General features: G+C 42.1%; 1 protein-coding gene and 1 pseudogene across 3 annotated transcripts in view; one reads left to right on the top strand and one right to left on the bottom strand.

Moving 5' to 3' along the window:
- SERGEF (secretion regulating guanine nucleotide exchange factor) overlaps positions 1-21,792 on the top strand; it is a 181,393-nt gene that overhangs the window by 12,289 nt on the left and 147,312 nt on the right. For all 3 annotated transcript variants that reach the window (XM_016139512.2, XM_016139513.2, XM_016139515.2), the window contains exons 6-8: positions 2,735-2,848; positions 5,315-5,377; positions 8,986-9,144. In XM_016139512.2, the coding sequence (XP_015994998.2) occupies positions 2,735-2,848; positions 5,315-5,377; positions 8,986-9,144 (336 nt within the window). The remainder of the gene's footprint in view (positions 1-2,734; positions 2,849-5,314; positions 5,378-8,985; positions 9,145-21,792) is intronic.
- LOC118603446 lies at positions 15,782-15,900 on the bottom strand (annotated as a pseudogene).

Raw genomic sequence — 21,792 nt, 5'->3', positions numbered from 1 at the left:
CTCACATGGCCTTTCCTCTATGCACACGTGGACAGATAGAGACCCCTGATCTCTTTTCTTCTTCATATAAGGGCACCAGTTCTATCAGGTTAAGGCCTCACTCTTATGACCCACTTAACTTTTATTATCTCCTTATAGGCACTGTCTCTAAATACAGTCACGCTGCAGGTTAGGGCTTCAACATGAATTTTTGTGGGACATAATTCAGTCCATAACAACTGCAGTTTACTTAACCAGTTACCCATTGAAGAACATCTGGTTGTTTCTAGTTTTTAGCTATTAAGAATAAAGCTATAAATATTTGTGGACAAGTTTTTATGTGAACATAAATTTTCATTTCCCTGGGATAAATACCCAGGAGTGTGATTGCTGTGTTGTATGGTAGTGATTACACTTTTATAAGCAGCAGCTTCTCTTAGAAATTAGCAGGGCTGGAGAATTGCCTATCACAGATTTACTTACTCCTTTCCTACCAACTTTCTATAATTGCTAGTCTCATGTGTACATTTCTGTCTAGTTGCAAAGCAGCATAGTTTCCATTATGTGTTTGATTAAGTTAATTGTAAGTATTCCTGTCCCCCATTCATTTTATAAATATTTCTGCATGCATCTCTAAAAGATGAGGACTCTTTCTGAAAATATTACCAAAATACCATCATCATACCTATGAAAAATTAACAATAATGCTGTAATGTAATCAGATATCTAGTCAGTGTTTAAATTTCCCTGATTACCTCAAAAACACTTTTTTTTTAGTTTGTTTTTATCAGGATCTGAATTAGGTGTATATATTGTAATTGGTTGATATGTATCTCAAGTCTCTCTTTTTAAAAATATTCCTTTAAACAATTTTTATTGTGATAAAATACACATAACGAAATTTGCCATCTTAACCATTTTTAAAAGTACAGTTGAGTGCATTTAACATTATTCACATTATTGTGCAACTGTTATATTATTTATCTTCAGAACATCTTTCATTTTGCAAAACTGAAACTCTCTATCCACTAAACAATAACTCAACATTTCTTCCTGACCCCAGGCCCTGGCATCCACCATTCTACTTTCTGTCTGTATGATTTTTGACCACTCATGCAGCTACCTTATATAAATGGAATTGTGCAGTATTTGTCCTTTTGTGGCTTATTTCACTTAGCATTGTAGCCTCAAGGTCTATCCATGTTGTAGCATATGTCAAGCTTCCTTCCTTTTTAAGGTGTAATCATTTCATTTTTATGTACATATCACATTTTGTTTATCATTTCATCTGTTGATAGACATTTGGATTGCTTTCTCACATTTTAGCCATTTTGAATAATGCTGCAATGAACATGGGTGTACAAAGTTCACTTTGAGATCCTGCTTTCAATTTTTAGGATATATACCCAGAAGTAGACTTGGTGGATTTCACAGTAATTTTATTTTAATTATTTGAGGAACCACCATACTGTTTTCTGTAATGGCTATATCATTTTACACTCCCACCAATAGTATACAAGCATTCCCAAATTTCTTCAGGTCCTCACCAACACTTGTTATTTTCTTTAAAAAAAAAAAATGGTATAAATCTTAATGGATGTGAAGGGGGTATATCACCTATTATTTTGATTTGCATTTCCCTAATGATTAGTGATGTTGAGTATTTTTTCATGTGCTTATCAGCCATTTGTATATTTTCTTTGGAGAAATGTCTGTTCAAGTCCTTTGCTAATTTTTAAGTCAGGTTGTTTGTTTTTGTGTTGAGTTTTAGGAATTCTCTCTATATTCTGAATATTAATTCTTTATCAGATAGCTAAAGTCTCTTTTAGTGTATAAGTTCCTTTTCCTCTTTTTTTTTCTTCTTGAGTTTATTTGTTGAAGACATTTTAAGTTTGCTTTATTTCAACATCTTTTTTTTGCTCACATTGTGAGCAATCATAATCACTTAAATTTCACAAAGCAGGCTTGTCTCTTTACAGCCTAAAAGGACTATTGGTTATAGGATATTTCCAGAGGAACAAGCCTTAATGTTGCTGTAGGGTAATAGGTGCTAGTTACACACATCTGACTGTAGCCAAATGTATAAAATTCCATCTACACATTTGTAGAAGGTATGGAACATGGGTATATGAATTGCATTCAGTGGACATGGAAATCAAAGGCAATTCCACTGAAATAGTGGCTATTAAGAAGCTATCTCACAGTCATACATTTATTTGGCAATTAGGAATCTTTGAATTCATCTTGGTGTAGTAGAAAGGGAACCACGTTAGGTATTAGGAGAGCTGAGTTCTAGTATTTTCTCTACTACTAGCTCCCTGTATGACCTTGGACAAATCATAATCTCTCTTTGGGGCCTCAGTTTTCTTATGTAGTAAATGCAAGAAATGGACTTGATAGTATTCAGGGTTCTTTCCCACTTGGTTTAGAGTCCGAGTGGTCCTTTCAAGTTAATCATGAACAAAATGTCATCAGTAATACGATCCTGGAGGATTGTCCTGGAACTTTCTGGAGGGAGTTTTACTATGTTGAAATTTTATCTTTTGGTCTTAGATTGCTCTAAAGATTGGATTTATTATTTGCTTGGTGGTGATCCCTATGACCAGTCATAGGCCCTTGAAGCCATAAGCTTCTCCATAATATGCTTATTAACTGAGAAGGAATTGGGACTCTCCCATAACAGTGAGGTTCAAAGAGCAATCTGGTCTTATCTAGATAAGCATTTTTTCTTTTTCTCTTCTGCTCCATCGGGAAGCAAGTGGCCTCGTGTTTCAGTGGGGAACTGGTCTGGCATCATCTGGACGGCGGTTGTGTCCTGGACAGATTCTCCCACTGTTTTGGACAGCAAAGGAACCAAGCAGAGTGACAGGTAAGACCCTTATTTTTTCTGAGTCCTATGTTGATTCTTTGTCAAGAAGTAGAGACACAGGCATGCTGAAAATGGGTAAATCGAGTTTTGTTTTGTTATTTCTTGATCTCCCTGTCTTAACTTTCTCTATCAGTTAGTCTTTTAATCTTGTTTGGATTTCTGTGGGCCCTTGTTCCCTGCCAGAGTTTGGAATCCATTGAGAGATGCAAGTCAGGTTTGTGGACATCAAAAGGATAGCTCTAGAACTGTTAAAAGCTAGGTTGGAGGACATGACTTAGGTGTTTGGAATAATGTGGAGCAATAGTGGCCTCTGAATTCTAAACCCCAGATTGAGCTTTCCCACCAGGCCCTGGAGCAGCTGCACAGAGTTGGCTAAGCTGACTGACAGCCAAGAGCACATAGGCAGGCGCCCCTCTGCAGGCAGCCACCTCCCACAGGGGACCAAGAAGGACTGTATCTCACATGCCCAATTCCTTCCCCCAGGAGAAAGCAGGAGTGAGTGAGGATGCAGAGAGAGGGCCCGAGAGTGTACCCCCAGGAAAGTCTCTCTCTCTGGGTATACGAGGAGCATGTAGTAAGGGCCCTGCCCATAGGTCTGTTGGTCAGTCTTTGTGGGTCAGTTAGTCTGTAGGGCTTTCTCTTTTTCTCTCTTTCATGCTGGGACTCCTTTTCATTCTCTTTCTCTCTCTCTGCTCTACACTCAGTTTGTGGGCCTTTCTCTCTCTGTAGGCAGCACCATGTCTCCATCTCTTCTCCTTTCTTTCTCTCTTGCTCTCTTAGTCAGTACACACCTAGCTTACTGAGTGTTGGCTGGAAAAAACCTTTACAGGAAACCTCTAGCTACTCTCTTCTAGCTCCAAACAAAGGAGGGATTTTTGAGGGTGGTAGGGAGTGGGGAAAGAAAAGGGAAGGGTAAGCCTCAGTAGGATTTTCCTAAGTCCTGGAGGCTTTCCCTTTCAGCTGAGGGTGAGGTTAGCTGCCCCGAAACCCATGGGTTGAGTTAGGGAGGGCACACTTGGAGAAGGAGGCACTGGATGCTGGGCAGGCAGTCCATTTCACATGACATTGAAAATGTTCATAATATAAAGTCATACCTCTCAAACATTTTTTTCCTGCCTCATCAAGGTATTCACTGCTCCTTGGGTATATCCTGCTTTCTCATTCCTCTGTGCCTATGGGCAAACTGTTACCTCTTTCCTGTTCCCCTTGGAAAAATCCTGATAATTTTTCAATGCTTAGCTGAGGTACAGCTTTCTCAGTAAAGACTCTTTCTTCTTCTTGCCTCTGTCACATTTTCTCACATGTGTGGATAGCACAGTGTATTATATTATTACGAGTTGTTTATACATTTCCCCACATGCCAAAGGTTATGAGTTTTTTAAGGGCAGGAACTGTGTCTGCTTTCTATTTTAGCACAGAATCTGTGACTAGAAAGAATTAGAAATGTTTTTATTCAATTTGATTTAAATGACCTATTTGGGATTTGCTGAGATTTGGAGTTGATTTGGGAGAGTTTTCTGATGAGACATTAGAATAGATCATCAACTTCCTGCTGTCAAGGTCTTTCACTTTTTATTCTCCTGTCTTTACCTCACTGCTCTAGGTTCCAGAGCTGGAACCTTGCATTTCTCTTTCTCACCTGGCCAGTAGGGGCCCACTGCTTCCTCTCTGGTGAATGTGGCTGAAACATCTGCTTTGTCCTTTTTGTTATTCGACAGGATACAAGAAGGTGTGAGGGGCATTTTCTTAAGATACCAGTTAATAAATGGAAGTGTAAGACAAAAGAATTACAGAATAAGACTGAATTTCTCTGCTTCTAGACCAGATAACTACAATTGCTAGCAGAATTGGTTGGGATTGTATCTTGTCAGGGAAGGCTGTGTAATTAAGAGAGGAAAGTGTTGTATTTGGAGAACAAATCCTCATTCTTCTTGTGTGTTGTTAGCATGCCTGGGTTTGTTTTTCAATGCCTGTACGTGACAGCAGCTGAATATATGACATGTCTTTGCTTCTAGGCCTCCTTGGTAGACTGAGCTTGGAAATATATGTGCACACACATGTTTATACATATGTACGCTTATATCTATATCTCTCTCTACTAGAAACCACAAGTCTACACTGATTTCTCCAATTACAATTCAATAACACATGGTTGATTCTAGCCTTATACCTTTTCATATCTGTGCCTTTCCTCTCCTCTCTGTAGTGAGAAATATGGCTCCCTTATCCTCAATATATTTGTTTACTTGCTCACTCCCATAGTATGTAACCAGCCTTCCTACCACGTTAGCCATCTTACTGGCTAGTAAGATGCTGCTGACTCAGACCTGCCTGCACTGGCTGACAGTTTTTCCCAGGCCTTGTTGGTGCTCCCTGCGTCCCTTCTCTGCCCAGTTTGTTCTGTTATAAATATAAATATAAATATAAATATAAATATAATTTCTAAAGAAAAAAATTTTTTTGTAGGCCTAGAGAATTCTAAAGCAGTATGTGTCGTTGCCGGCGCGGGTCACTCAGCTTCAGTGACAGGTGGGTACCAGCTCTTTCCGTTTAATATGCTGTGCAGAATGCTTTGTTTTTACCTTGAGTGGTGGTATTGGGATACAAAGGGAAGGGCATAGAGTTTGGAGTCAGAATTCTGATGCCACCACTGGTGATATCTTAGGCAAGTCATTTTACCTTCCTGAGACCACTTCCCTGTATATAAAGTACTTTGTGGGTAGTTCTAAGACAAATACATATAAAGCACTCACTTCATTTCCTGAGTTTGTTTTTTCAGCTATACAATAGGAATAAGAATATCTTTTTCTCAGGGTAATTGTGATTGTCAGATCATATAACCTACAGTATATTTATATATAACATATGGCTATCTTATCCATCTAAACTATTTCAGTGTCTCATATAACTATCAAAACTCTCTAGCTATCCTTTCTAGCTGTTTAATCTCAAATTAACCTATTTTATTCACCTATATCTAATTCATTTATCTCCTTGTTTGCTCTTTCTGTATTTATCTACTCTATTTTATTTAACTATATATCTCTATTTTTAATCTTTCATCTTTGTATCTTTCTATCTAATCTGTGCATCCATACATCTCTGCCTAGTTATACATATGTTTTTCTAATCTGTCTTGATATATTTCTCTAATTTATTTCTCTGTTCCATCTCTTTGATCGCCTCTGTCTAATCTTTTCTCTCTCACACTATAACCGTTTGACTATGCATTCATCCATACATTTGCCATACCCAGCCAATACAATATAAACTTTCTTGTGACAATGCAGCATTTTCTTCAAAGTGAAGGTTATCTTTTTCCAAAGGTTATCTCTTTCAAAGCCCAGATTGCTCTGCCCTCTGCTGGTAGACTGGAGACTATAGCTCTGAGAAATTTATTTGGTAAGACATCCCACAGAGTTAAGTGCAAAGGGAAATGACTTTCATGCACTGCACTTTCAGTGTTTTATGTGGAAATTAAGGTGTGTACACAGTAAATGCAAATTAATGGTGGCTGCATTCTTCAACGTTAAATCTCAATGCAGTCCATCTGCGAAGCTGTCGTCGTTTCCAGAACGCAGACATATGAGTTTAAATCCTTTACAAATTCTGAACTACAGATACTTTATTACTTAATAAATTTTAGCCTGCTTCTCATATTAGGTAGATTTATATATATGTTGAAAGAGTTGAGTTGAAATGAATGCCAGTTGTAGAGGAAGGACTGGAGGCCCCAGGACAGGAAGTGACTTGTTCATGCCCCACGGTCAATGAGGGTTGGAGAAGGCATTTTTTTCTGAGAATAAGAGTAGGCTATGAGATGTTTCTATTCTGTTCTAATTAATTTGAAATGGCTGGCAATATGTAAACCTAGAGATTTTCTAATTGCTTGCTAACATCAATTTCTTTAAAAAAATTTATAATTAGTAAAATTTATTTCATATGTGGAGCACTTATGGTGTTTTTAAAACATAGATGTTGGATTTTTATTTTATTGAGCTGTAATTCATATATCAAATTCACCCTTTTAAAGTGTACAATCTTTTGATTTTTTGGTATATTCATAAAGTAATTTGTTTTTTTTTGTTTTTTGTTTTTTTGCTATTTTGAATGTCGGTTAAAAATTATCAAGATTAATATCCCTCTTTCCTGGTCTACTTCAGGCTGTTAGCACATTGGATCTTGTTCAGTGCTCTTCGGACCTTTTCTCTGGAGGTGTTGTAGGTTATATAACTATTTGGCATTGCAGCAGAATTTAATTTTGCAAAAGTGTGATGATACGCATGTGGAAGACAGTTTTGCAAAAAGATGATTTAGGCTTTCTACAATAAATGAAGGCTTATTACAGACATAGGCTCATGGTCAGTGGCATCTTGGTAGCTAACCAGGCCATTTAATGCGTTGAGACTTTGCTGAGGGGCTCCTCTGCCCTCTTGTAAAAGATTCTTATACTTTACACACCCCGGCGAAGTCCAGGGACGTTGCCCTTGCCCTGGGCATGAAGTACAGCGTAGAGCTGCAGAATGTCAGTGCTGCAAGGTCGCCTGGGTGACACAAAGGCTCACCTATTTATACTCCCTCATTTTAGACTTGATGAAACAGAGGCTCAGGATGTGAAGTGACGTGCCCGACATCAGAATGATCGAGCAGCAGATCTGGGTTTTGAACCCTGAATCTTGGTCAAATGCCTTTTAATGATACTGTTTTGCTTTTGATCTGTTTTAAGGAATATACCAGACTGCCCTAGGGCAAGCAGTACTGGAAGCTTTATTGGGAAATCATACAATGCAGTGGAAACAGAAGGCCTGGCTTCTAGTCCTGCTTTACTCCTTATTAGCCATGCAATCTTGAGCTGGGTGTGTCAAATGTGTGGGTGGTTGCATAGCCAAACAGTTAAGTGTGAGAGAAAAAAGTCATTTAGAAGCTCTGAGCCTTTGTTCATTTATCTTCTAGAAGAATTCTGTCTCATAGAAACAATGTGAGACAGTTCAAAAAGTAAAAAGAAACAGGTGAAATAATTTAAATATTTTAGTTACCCCCAGACATCTAAAATATTATTTCAACATGTAATCAGTTTGAAAATTATTAATGAACCATGCTTTATTTATTTATTTTTTTTACATTAAGTCTTTGGAATCCATTGTGCCTTTTTGTCTTATAACACATCTTGTTTTGGACTAGTCATATTTCAAGTGTTCGGTAGGCGCGTATGTGTACCGTGTGCTATACAGTACAGTGTAGAACCTTAGAATATTAGGGTTGGAAAAGCCCTTAGGATCATCCAAGGAGTCACAAACTGTAGATTCATAGGCCCAATTATAGCCCATGGCCCCATTTGTTTGGCTTCCAGTTAAAAAGTTTTTTGAACATAAACATCTTTTAGATAAGGATGTGCCCTCTGGTTTGCCACAGTCACTCAGCAGTCTCTCTTGTTACCAGTGTTATCAGTTTTATTGTCTGCCTGTCTAGACCAACCTCCAGTGTTTGGCTGGTGCAACTAAGGCTTAGGGAGGAAGAGATTTGTCCAAGGTCAATAGCTAGTTAGCGGATCCAGGAAGAGAAGTCGGAGTCACTTGACTCTGAATTTGCTTTTTTCTATTAAGTCACAATGCCAGTCAGTTGCATTCCTGCTTATGTCACAGGATTGTGAGGTTCAGGTGAGTTGAAGTGCTACACAGATGTGATGTGGTGACATTATATTGTCTGCCGGATAGGGCTTGTAGTGAAATAATCTTATGTTTAAAGAATCTAAGCTTTAAAAATATATCTTTTAATCTGTTATTTAAAAAAGTTAACATATTTTTTCCCAGCATAGGGTACAAGCATATATATTTTTAAAAATGTAGAAAACAGAAACATATCTTGTACATGGTAGATGTTGAATAAGTATTTATTGAATGAATTAATGAAAAATAATCTCTCATGTTTCTATTTCTTGACAAAGTACTTAGAACATTTGACCTTGTTTTCTATTTATAGAAAAAAAATCTTACATGTTTATCTTGCTTTGCTCTACTCAACATTGTGGTGTAAGAAATAATACAACTTCTTTTAACGACTTTTTTTTCAGACTTGTATTATTTCTCATTGTTTTGGACTAATGCCCTTCACCTCTTTTGTTCTTCTGTTTGTTTAAGATGCAGGAGAGCTGTATGTTTGGGGAAGCAACAAGCATGGGCAACTGGCTTCCCAGGCTGCTTTCCTTCCTCTGGCCCAGAAAATAGAAGCACATTATTTTCAGAATGAAAAGGTCACTGCCGTCTGGAGTGGGTGGACACACTTGGTCGCTCAGACAGGTAAGAGAGCAGCCGAGAATTTGCGGTTGGTGAGACAGCTGGGGGACAGCTGTCTAAACAGCTATGAATGCTCAGGATTAAGTAGGTTGGTTTTTACTGATGAAAAGCTTTTAGGACTGGGAAGGGGGAGGACGTAGGATCTGACTGTGCAATCAGCCAGATATGTGGCTTTCCTCTCTGGATCACAGGTTTGCACCCAAAAAGGCAATTTTGGTTTAGGTTGCTGGCCCTTCTCTCCATGAGGTTTTGAGAAGGAACTCATTGCAGCAGGTCGTTGGGGAGTCTGCCTTGTCATAACGAAGGAGATGACTTTATTTGCATTTCCACCTGAGTCTAAATCAAAAGCAGCAGAAACTGTCAGGTTAAAGATAAATATTTAAAGACTGAGGCAGGAGATTATTTTGAATCATAGTTGGCATGGTATTTGGATTTAAATTTTTATTAATCTTAAACTATGTACATTGATTCAGACATTTCATATATATTCCCTCAGATGTTACCTTATCATGCCATGCCATCCAGGTTTTGACATCTTTATCTTTTCTCGAGACACTTATTTCTCATCTTTCCCCTAGGGCTGTTCTTTCCTGGTCTTTGTATTCCTGCTTTGTTCTTGGAGTCTGTGTGTTCCTGGCCTCTCTTTCCTCTGCTTCCTAGATTCCTGCTGATTTACTAGGTGTTTCCCAGACAGGCAATTTGCAATTCCTAAGCTCTACTGTCATGTCGAAGCCTTCAGAACTTCCGGGGTTCTCAGGATTCCCCTTGCCTGCTTTTGGCCTGCTTGTTAGCTATGCGTGGCTCTCTAGACTCCTGAAGAATGCCTGGTGGCTGTTATTCTAGTACTTTCTGGCTTTTGTAGGTTTCCAGGTCAGCTTCAGTTATCCTTGGTAAGTCACTTATACTACACACTTGAACACACAGACACAGGCATAGACTTAACATCTGTTAACTGGTCTTTTAAAACATTTCGTAATCATTTTGGAACAGAGGCCTATATAACAAAGGTGTATAATAAACTTTATTTATATCAGAAAGATACTATAAGGAAAGCATGTCATTCTTTTGAGGGAAAATCATGACTTTCCGACCCTGTGAGCGAATCTTGTTTCCATTAACCTGAGCAGCTAAGTCTGATTAAACTGGAAGCCCTGGCTGTTTTTCTCTTGAAGATTGGGTCCATCTACACAAATTTTTCTTATAGAGACTCACTGAGTGTAGTAGCTACTTATTTCTATAATTGTTAACATCTGTCTTCTCCTCCAGACTGTGAGCTCTATGAGGTAAGGCACCATGTTACTCTTGTTCTTATCACCACTGCCTAGCAGAGAATGTATTCATTTCCTACATTAAACCGTTTCCAGTCAAAAGAAACTAAACAGATTCAAATGTGTACGAGGCAGGGTAGACAGCTAGGATTTATGACCTCCTTCCTTAGTGTCACTGGTCCACGGACAGAAGGCTTCAGTTTGTCTCCTTGGATTTAAAAGTCCAACCAAATTGTTTATTGGGGACCTATTGAGCAATGTGCTGATAATGATAAGCCTTGGAGAAAGGAGAGAGAAGACATGGGCTGTGCCTTCCCACTAGAATGTGTGGACAGGCTTAAGTCTAAGAACATAGAGATGGAAGACTTCACCATCCGTGCATCCATCCGCCCATCACATGGATGGTGGGGATCTGTTTATGTACTCTTCCTTGTGCTGGGTATAGACCCTGCCCTCGAGGAGCCCACTGTTCAATAGGGGAGACGGACCTTTTATCAAATTTCAGTACATTGCAGTATGAGACATGCAACAATAGAACTATGTATAACGTGCAGAAGTAGCAGAGAAACTAGCAGTAGTGTGAGTAATTGAGTGTTAACAAGTAGGTGTGTCGTGGTTAGTCAGTCTTCAAAAAATTGCAGTGTAATGAAATATACTTACTACCAAATGGTAGTGAGTTTGGTTGAGTCTGTCAGTGAACCCTTTAACTAGTTAGGTAGCTGAGTAATGAAAGACGTAAAGATGCTGCTTCTTTGACTCCAGCCGTGAGCATTGTAACTGATGCTGATTTCCATGTCTGGGCCAACAGCCCAGCCCTCAGGGTTGGAGGTTGGAACCCACGTGTGTAGCACTGTCTGAGTCACCTCAGCGGCTGTGGAGCTCATCCTCAGGTCTCCGCCTCCACTCGAGAGTGTGATTTTTTTTGGTAATGGTTCAGCCGTTTAATTAACTTGTTAATTCAGATCTCTTGTTTATGTACTTTGTCGCTTCTCCCTTTCTCCTTAGTCCAATATGGTTAAAAGCAGGGATGTCTGAGTGTCCTGGTTGTTGCACTGAATTTGGGGTAAATGAGAGTCTTCTGCTATTTGACTCACACATTTTGCATTCCCTCTAGCAGCAGTAGAAACCTTTGCCCTGGCCCAGTGTCATTGAGAAAAACAGCCAGGGCTTCCATTTTAATCAGACTTAGCTGCTCATGTTAATGGGAACAAGATTCGCTCACAGGGGCGGAAGCAGCTCATTAGTGGAACAAGCTGATATTTGACTCTGGGTGTTTTCACAAGCTCCAGTGGGTTGTTCCTGCGGCCACGTTAGGGACATGTTCCGTCTTGTTTGGGAAGGCTTTACTTATGTGATTTTGAATAAAAAAAAGAGTTTATGCACAGTGACCATATATCTCTTCAGTAAGATGGGATGGGTTAGGATGAGAGAAAGGGGACGGACTTTGCTCTTTCCCTTCTCAATAGGCCCTAAAACAGTGACTTTCAATCACGGGTGATTTTTTGGTCTCCCAGGGGATATTTGCAATGTCTGGGGACATATTTGGTTGTCAGAATGTATGGCAGGGAGGTGCTACTGGCATCTAGTTGGTAAAGGCCAGGGATGCTGCTAAACATCCTACAATGCAAGGGCAGCCCCCCACGACAAGGAAACACCCAGCCCCAAATGTTAGTCGTGCCAAGATTGAGAAATGATGCCCAAGACTGCCATTCTCAGTGCTCAGCTAATGCAGCTCATGGGGGGCTCGGGATAATTTTACAGGTTGTCCATACAGGAATCGGGGATCTAGTCTCTGCCCTCCCCTTCAGGAGCCTGGTGCCTGCCTGCAGTGTTTGCGATGGAAAAATACTTTTCTCTGTTAGTCAGAGGCACTTGGAAAGAGTCCAAGCCAACCTGTTCTAATTTGGGAAAGTTGGCAAGGGTACCTGTGTTTCAGGCTGGTGGAGCTGCATTCTAGAAACCTTTCCCAAGCTGCTTAATGTCCCTCATCATTGTTCTTAGGAACTTCATGGGACTCCTGGGTGACTTTATCCAGGCTCAGTCACCTGCAGCTGTCTTATCTGAGATTCACGATTTCCTGGCCCAAGGTGCTTCTTCTAAGTGAGAGCCGGATGGCAGGTCTGAGTGCCTTCCTAGTTTGGTTACTTTGGTTAAGTCAGTTCACTTGTCTAGGCCTCAATTTCCTCATCTCACAAGTAGGATATTCAAACCTGCCTGCATTCTACATAGGGCTGACGCAAGGTTCAAATGAATGAATCTATGTGTAAGATCCCAATTAACTGTAAAATGCTGTACATACGTAAGTGAGGGGCGCCTGAGGTTGAGATATATTGAGTATATTAAGTGAGTATATTAAGGAGTTAGCAGTTACTTTTAGAAAGACTTCTATTTCAGCAGGGTCTGTGCAAAGATTGAGACATACCAGCTTCTCTCCCGGGGGCTCCTGAGCTGTCCAGGGATGCGATGCTCTATATCCAACTCTGACAGGCAAAGTTTCCCAAAGTCTTTTACCCTCATGCAGCTGGCAAGTGGATCTTCTATATTAGCAACAGTTTGAGAGATCTTTATGTCCTTATAGGTAATTTTTCTTGTTAAAGATCTCTGATCACACAATTGTCTCATCTCAATTTGTGATATATACATCTATCTATCTATCTATCTATCTATAATTGATATATGTACTCTTCTTTGTCTAATGTCTAAGCTGCAGATTCCAGTTGTCTGTTTTGTTCATGGCTATATCCCCAGCACCTGGCACAGGCCTGGCACAGTGTAGATGATTTATAGTTAATGAATAAATGGCAAAGTAGAGAGAAACATAGGCTTCGAAGTCAGACAGGCCTAGCTTTGAATCTCAGCGCTGTCAGCTGAGATTGTGTGGCCATGGGCAGCCCCACCTCTCTCCAGCTCTGTTGCTACTGTAGTTCAGGCCATTGGCACCTCTTGCGTGGATCCTGCCGTGGCCTCTGACTGGTGTTCTCATCTTCCCACACTCACTTCCTCTCCCCTCCAGTCTGTTCTCCATGCCTCAGATGGAAGATTGGAAGACCTTTCAAACCCACTGTGCCACATCCCAATGGCTTCCCTTTGCTCTTATGGTAAAACATAACCTGTAGTGGCCCTACAAGGCCTTGCGTGGTCTGCTCTCTGCCTGCCTTTCCAGCCCCTTTCGTACCGTGCTAGCTCTTGGTCTCTAGCTGATCCCCACTCTGGCCTTTCCTTGGTACCTTGAATGCATCACGTATTTCCTCCATAGTGCCTTTGCACCTGACATTCCCTCTTTTTGGCACACGCATCTCTGTGCTCTTTCATTTTGACTTAGTTATATCCTTTTTTTTTTCTTTTTAGACTTCAACTTAGTCATCACTTGCTCAGGGAGGCCTTTCCTTAACGTCCCTTTTATCTGTTCTCAGAGCACTATGGCCTGTCCTTTGTGCTGTTATTTATCTATTTATTTTTTAGAACCCTTTGCCTGACACCCCACCCCCCACCCTTGCCCCCAGTGGACTGTAAGCTCCCTGAGGACAGGGGCCTTGTTCGATTTGTTCAGTGTTGCATCCTAGTGCTTAGCAAAATACTTGGCACATACGAGGTAGGCACTCAATACATGTTGGACAGATGAAAAAAACCTAACTTTTCTGAGCTTATTTTTTCATTAGGAAAATAGGCAAATATTACTGACTTTGTATGAGGATGAAATGAGATGATGTATTAAAGCTTCCAGCGTCTGTCGCAGGACGGAGCTCATGTGTAGGTTCCGTACCCATTAGCTTCCTCTGCCCTTTGCAACTCTGGAGTTTTCTTGAGGTCAGGTGCTCCACATCTTTTTCTGGCAGAGTCTCTGTGGGGCTGGCTATGAATGTGTCTGGACAGGTAACAGGTTGATTCAGGACCCTTCTGGAGAGTGCAGAAAGATCAGTGTTTACAAATGCTCAAGGCTAGTTGCTGGTGATTTTGTTAGAATTTCAAGGAGAATGATTTACATAAGATCCAAACCTTAATGTGGGGTTGGTCAGAATGTCTAGAATCCATTTGCTTTTGGGATTCTGGATATTTTCTGAGTCAGGCAGTGTCCCCAGGTGGCCTCGTGGTCTCACAAAGGCTATGGATTGAAAAGGTGCAAAGCAGAGTGCTTGACGTGCTTTACGTATTCAGTGTTGCCTAAGAAAGTACTAGAGTCTTAGGAGTTTTAGAGCATCAAAGTTGGAAGAAGAAACTTTGGAAATGAAAAAACTGAAACAGAGAGGAGAGGAAGCGACTTTATGGCAGCTTTTAAGCTAGAAGTTCAGTTCTGCTTTTTAGTACAATTTTTCCCCTCCCATTGCTGCTTTCTTGGTTCTTGGTTATATCCTTTAGATGAGATATTTTTTATTCTTTTTTTTTCTCTAAAGTGAGGCATTGCACAGCATATGTGGAAAGGACTGCTCTCCTTTCTTCGAGTGTCACAGACCAAGAAATATTTTGTTGCATTTGATGGCTAAGCATTAGTGAAATCCAAGCCCAGCCATTGATTCACACTAAACTGAGTTTATAAATATGCATAATGCTGATTTTTCTGTTTTGGGGCCAAGATCCTTTCCAGAAGAGGGTGACAGTGTGTATTACTCCATCTTCTTTGGGACCATATATCATGAAACCTCAACTGAACTCAGGGAGAGTCTGACCTCATGGGCTCTATTTAAAGCAGGTGCTTTGGAATTCATGATGTTTTTGTATTTTAGAACTTTGGAAACCCGATAGTTGAAAGTCAAACTGAGCCGAAAGGACTATTTTGAAATGGATATTTTTTGCTTATTATTAAGTCATTAGTTTTTATCCTAGAATCCTTAGAATGTCAGGAATGGTTGAGAACTTAGATCTCATCTGCCCTGACTCCCTCAGTTTAGAGATGGGGAAACTGAGAGCTGAGGAGGAGGAAGCACAGGGAGTGAGTGAAGGAGCTAGGACAGAAATCAGGTCTCGTGGCTCTCGATCCAGTGCTCTGTCCACCTTGTCGCATTCTCTCCAGAGATAATGAGGAAGTGTGGATGACTTAACTAATCAAACCCAGGGACCGGAAGCAGGAATAGTAAAATAGTTCCTTCTGTACATGAAGTTCTGCTTCAATAGAACACTGATTATTACCTGAAACGTGTAGCCATAGGTTCTCTGAATGGTTCTGTGCATGGAATAGAAACTAGGAGATGGTACCCTGGGAACAAGGGTCAGGAGGCCATTCCAGGATTCATGGAAGCAAATGCATTTTTTTTTCTTTTTCTTTCTTTCTTTCTTTCTTTCTTTTTTTTTAATAGGCCAGGCAACTCTTGGCTGACCTCATAGATTGCAAGGACCTTATCAGCTTACAATCCTTTATTTTTTATTTTTATTTTTTACACCTATAGCACCTGGTCTTCCTAGGTGGTCTCCCATCCAAGTGCTAACCAGGCCCAACCCTGCTCAGCTTCCGAGATCAAACGGAATCAGGCTTGTTCAGGGTGGCATGGCCATAGACAGCAGATATATTTTCATTTATGATACTACAACAGCAGTCAGCTCTCATGGACCACTTTAAAGTGCTTTCACATATATTTTATCATATGAAGTTAGCAAGATGGGTGTTAGCATCTTCACAGACAAGTCCCTAATTGATTAATGGCATTGCTCTGGTTCACACAGATGGGCAGAGCTAAAACTTGAACCTGGTCTTTTGTCCCCAAGCCTGATGCTATAATTCCCTGTTGAAGGCATCTCAGAATGCTCTAATTCATTCACTGAACTTGTTACTCTTCAAAGAGGCATCTTTCTCCAACTATTGCCAGTAACACTCTCCCAGGTAATAAGGAAGAAAATTCTTAGTTATCCTTGACGCTTCAGCAGGAATTTGTGGAATGCTTACCTACATGTTTGTAGCTCTGTGCTATAGAATACAGGGGAATATAAAATCCAGAACTACCTTCAGGAATCTTATAGTTGGATGAACAAATGAAATACTTAGTGGAAGAAGAAAAAAGACTGTGACAAAGCCAGAGGCATGGCTCAGACGCTGAAGGCTCTGGGGTTTTGGGGGAAGGAGGGTGGTCAGAGAGGTATGAAATCCTTTGGGAGGGTCACATTTTAATGGGTGGAGAGTTTGGGACTGGGTTCTGTGGCTTTTTCTTTGTCCTTGGGCAAGACATGAAACTCCGTGGTCTCCTTTCTATCTGGGTGATAGGAGGTTGCAGACATATCTCTACGGGCCATTCAGCTCTAAAATTTTATTCTATAACATATTAAAACAGGCCTAAAGAAATAATTATTGATGTTAGAATATTAAGAATATTGCTATTCATTGCAGCTTAAGTTATAATGACAAAAACAAATGAGATTATAGGGAGGTTGCTTAAGTAAATTATGGTACAACCATATGTTAGACTATGTAGCCATTAACCAGGATGTTTTAGAAGGATATTTAATGACAGAGGAATATGCTCATGATATAGTACGTGAAAAGAGTAGATTGCAATAGGTTATTACACTATAACTTCTAATTTTTTTTTTAAGATGTTTGCATAGAAAAGACTAGAAGGAAATATGCCAGGATAATATTTCTGATTGGTGGGATTATGAGTCAATTTTATCTTCTTTTATATTTTCTATGCTGCATATGTAATTTGCAGTCTGATTATATTGCCCATAAATGTTAAAATTAATAAAGTTTCTTGTCCCTTGGTGCAGGGTAGTGGCCCCTTTGCTACCCATTCCCGTGTGTAAATCCTTGACAGATTACTTCCGTGGGCCTCATTTGGGAGGCAAGAGACTGTGAAAGGAGGTAGGAAAGCGAGAGTCTATTTTTGGCTCAGTTGTGAGTCAGCTTTGTGACCTCAGGCAAGTCCTTTCTGAACATCCTTGAACCTTGGTTTCCTCATCTGAAGAGAGAAATTGGAGGTCACAGAAGGTCCTTTGAGCTCCAATATGTACTTGTTCCTAAAAATGGAGAGTTTCTCCACTGGTGCGGAACCTACTCAGAGGCCTCAGAGGTTCCTGGAGCCTGGCGTCTCTGCTGTCTCTTCTGCTGGCTGCAGCCCATTTCTCTTCTGTTCAGAGTTCAGGGTGGGATTAAATGGAGTTCAGTGATAGGGTTTTTAGGGCTGAGAGGGTGTAGTCACAGCATTACACCACTAGAGGGAAGCATTGTTTAACTACTTCTTCCTTTTTCATATCTGCTCTGCAGGTGAAGAGTAGCCTTGATTTGCCCTGATATTGATTTCAAATTCTAGAATTTTAGAATTAAAAGGACTTTGACAATCATCCAGTAGAACCCCAATTATGCTGCACATGTGAGATAGTAGAGGCCAGAAAAGGCGAGTGACCTATATAAAGTCACACAGAATGTTTTTTCAAGGTCTGTGCTATAGGGTTTAGAAGAAGACTGTAGACAGAGCCAAGAGTGTGATCAGTTGAATCCACAATGGGTGGACAGTTCCCACGATTGTGCAGGAATGTAAGGGATCTGTCCGTATATAGCTTTATTGAGCTCTTCTGGCCAGATGCTTAGAGGCCTGGAGATAGAACAGAAAAGCTATAACTTTATCCTAAGGAACTTGTGCAGTGGGGGACGCACTTGCCGACACGTGCTGCTACCCCACTGTGTCTCCCTCACCCTCTGGCAGGTTGCTCAGCCTGGAAACCAGGCTGTGGTGGTAGCTTGGAAGCCTACAGGAGTTCTCGTGAATGAGGCCCTCCAAGGTCAGGAGATACCCTTGGGCACCTCCAGTTTGGTATTTCCAGTGAATTTCTGCAAGCATTGTTCACACGTTCACATGTCCTGTCTTGCCATTACTTGAGGTTTACAAGGAATCCTGACAATTTGTTTCCCACCTTCCAAAGGCTTTGTTTCCTTGGCCCCGGGCTGACTTTATTTTTGGTTTCCAGGATGCCCACCAGCTCTAAGCATTGTGGTAAAGTGGAGTTGTGCACTGGTCTGGGAGCCAGGCAGCTGTGTGACCTTGGGCAGATTACTTTCTCTAGGCAGGGAGGTCAGACTCTCAGCTGCGGTGTGTTATCTCTGCTAGAGAGATGAAATTCTGGTGTTATTTTTGGTTTTTGTATTTGGCAAAGAATACCAATTGATCTGTGGTCCAGAGAAGTGCAATTTGTGTCTAGCTGAAGCAGAAGCACGGTTCACCCTTAGAAATAGGTGCATTCGAATAAGGGACTTGTCAGGAACCCTGGCCAAAGCTAAGTGCGGGTGACCCTAGAGGGCCACCAGATGGCAGCAGTGGGCCAGCAAACAGCCTTGGGGTTGAGGTGGGTAGGGCTAGTCAGAATTAGCAAGGTCAGCGCTGAAAGGATCCCCAGAGGTCACCCCAGGCCCTCCCCTCTTTTTATGGATGGATGGGAGAACTCAGGCCTAGGGAGTGAAAGGGCTGCCGAAGGTCTCACCATGAGTTAATACCCAAGTACCTCCTTGCTTGTGAGAAGAACTGAGATCGGTTTGGTCTATAGCTGGCTGCCTCACAGGAGAGCTGGGAGACAAGGGCCTGGGCCCTGGGCTATTGAGACAGAGGTGGGAAGGGAAGGGGTCAGGAGTTAACTGTCTGCCTGGATCCTGGTTTCTTCAAGTGTCTGGTCCTAATGATTTCCACACCCCACCTCCCCAACCCCCAGGGCAGCGTTTATTGTCTTTTCTGCTTTTCTCCTGCCTTCCCCATTCTCCTCCCTGGCCAAGGCCCTCCCATCAGGCTGTGCTGTGACAGAATCACCAAGGGTCATCTCAGAGCCCCCACACCCAGCAGATGGACAGGCCTAGGGCCCTGCCACAGGCACACTGTAGTGAACATGAGCTAGCACAACAAATTTTATTTTAATTTCCGATGGGGTCAGAGTAGGGCAGGGACCAATCTTTGCCAAGCATTTACCATGTTCTAGGTACTCTGCCAGGTACTGCCACTTACATACCCCTCATAACCCTCGGAGGTGAGGTTCATGTCCCTTGCATTCCAGGTGAGGAAATCGAAGGTCAGAAAGGCTGAGTGGCTTGTTTAAAGTAACACCGCTAGTTAAGCAAAGCAGATATTTGGACCATGCTGTTTGAGGTCAAAGGTTGTATTCATTTCATTTCATCCTCCCCTCAAAATGTCTGCACTGGAAATGCAGCAGGTGATGCCCAGGCTGTAGAGCAGGGGGAACGAATATTTTTCTCTCTTCCCCGGAGAAAGGTTTGGGGGCGCTGTGGGCCACTGGGGGCTGGGGAGGCCTTGGTAGCAGTAAAGGGCAGGCATTTAGGGGCAGGCTCGGGCTGCTGGCCGGTGGTGACTAGCCTTCTGAGGAGAGGTTAAGTGCCTTTCCCCTCTGTGTCTGTCCTCTAGCAGTCCCCTCTGTCAGGAGTGCTCATCTCCTTGATCCCCACAGGCTGTTGCCACACTTGCATTGCTTTCTGCCCAACTGTCACCTCTCTTAGAGGCCCCCCTGTTCACCCCGTCGAAAGTAGCCACCACCAGCCTGTCCTAGCCACACTCTGCTCCTGTCATGCTTTATTTTTCACGTTAGTGGTTTTCATAGCCTGAAACCATAGTATCATTATTGTTTACTTAATTGTTGTCGCTCTCTCTTCACCTCATGTGAGCCCTGCAGGGTTTGAGTTAGGACTTGGTCTGTTTCATTCACTCCTGGACCTCCCCTAGTGTCAGGGAAGAGACTCGGTGTGGGCTGGTTGCATGGAATAGCTAACTGTGGCTTTTGGAGGTGGAAGCTGTTTCATTTTCAGTGACTGTGCTCTGGAGACCTAGCCTGTGGCCCTGCCTTCTTCCTAGCTTCTTGGAGAGGCCCAGGGCTGAGAGCCTCAGCATCCCCAGGCTGACAGCCTTGCCTAGCGCCGCCGGGTTTGGAGACCAGCTTTGCCTTTGCATGTCTACAAGGCCTTGCCGTGGGTCCTTGGCCTCCTCATCTGTCCACGGTGGATGGTGGCACCAGCCATACTGCAAGCTCACCAAGTGGTCTGGGAAGGGCTCAGTTTCCATTCAAGGAATCCTTCTCTTTCCTGGTGGGATTGATTTGTTCCAAGAGCTTTCTGAAAGTCAGCTGTAAGTGACTGGCCTGTAATTTTACCATCATTTTTAGGTTTCTGACAGATGGCACTGTGCTTGCCCTTTCTCGAGGGACCTTGCCTGTCTCACGGGAACTCTCAATAATCATAGTGACAGCCAGTGCCTTAAAGTCCTCTCGGATGTGTGCCAAGATGAACGTGGCCCATTTTGAGGACTCTTGGATCAACCTTTTCCTAATCTGTGAGTGACTTTTTACCTTAGGAGGAAGCCAAAGTAGTCCTGAAGAGCCAGGTTCAAGTTCTAATTTGGCTGCTTATTGGCTGTGTGATTTTGGGCAAGTCATTTAGCCTCTCTGGGCCTGAAATTCCTCATCTGTTTGTATAATGAAGGTCATAATTCCTAATTTGTCTACCTCACAGAGATATAGTATGTCATCCACTCATTCACATATTCCTTTCTTTGTTTCTTCACTCTATTATTCAAAAAATATTTGTTGAACAGGCAAAGGTGAGGGGAGGACATTCCAGGCAGAAGGAATACTGCAGACAAAGGTGTAGAAGTGGGAATTGCACCTTGGTGCAGTTTGCTTAACACAGGGCCAGGTAGAAGGAGAAGGGACTGGAAACGTTTAAGTTTAAATGGCGTGGGTCCTTACTCAGGCTTTATTCTGTGAGCAGTGGAAGGAGCCGCTGAGGTTTCTGCTGGGGAGGGGAACAGTGCAGGGGAAGGCCCTGCCGCCATCCGGGTGGCTTGTTCAGGCTTCCGTGTTGAGGCCTCACGCCTGCTTTTTGCTTCAGGGCTTATCCCTGTGGTTGATTTTGAGGTATTCTGGATTCTCAAGAGAACCTCATTTTCCATGAGCTGAGGTGACTATTAGAATCTGCGAGAATGGTGGGGACAGGGGTTATCTGGCTTGTTGGTCTGCCTTCTGGGAAGCTGCCTCAGGCCACATGGAAGGTCACTGAGGAAGCCACCCTGTCGCCTTCCATCTCGAAGTATTTCTTAGGGGCCTAAAGATGAGCAGCTTTGGGGCTCATCCCACACTGCCCTGAGGAGATGGGGGTGTGTGGAAGAGGTTACCCATGTTTATTAAGGATGCACTATGTGCCAGGCATTTCGCCGGGCCTCTCCGAAATCATCTAATCTTTACACAGAGTTTGCCGAGTAAGGCTCATGCCCATTCTACGTGTGAGGAAACCGAAGAGCAGTCAGCCTATCTAGTTTCTTAGCCTTACTGTGCCCGATGTGAAATGGAGGTCAACGATATCACCTCGTCAACTCTGAGGGTGTTGTGAGGTTCGAATAAGATTCTGGATGTGAAAGCACCTCGTCAACTGAAAATTACTGTGTGCAGAGGCAAGGAGTCAGAGGCAGCACTG

The sequence above is a fragment of the Rousettus aegyptiacus genome, unplaced genomic scaffold (genome assembly GCF_014176215.1).
Source record: "Rousettus aegyptiacus isolate mRouAeg1 unplaced genomic scaffold, mRouAeg1.p scaffold_m13_p_5, whole genome shotgun sequence".
NCBI classification, from domain to species: Eukaryota; Metazoa; Chordata; class Mammalia; order Chiroptera; family Pteropodidae; genus Rousettus; species Rousettus aegyptiacus.
Note: the sequence above shows the minus strand (reverse complement) of the source record. Positions and strands in the feature narration are given on the sequence as shown.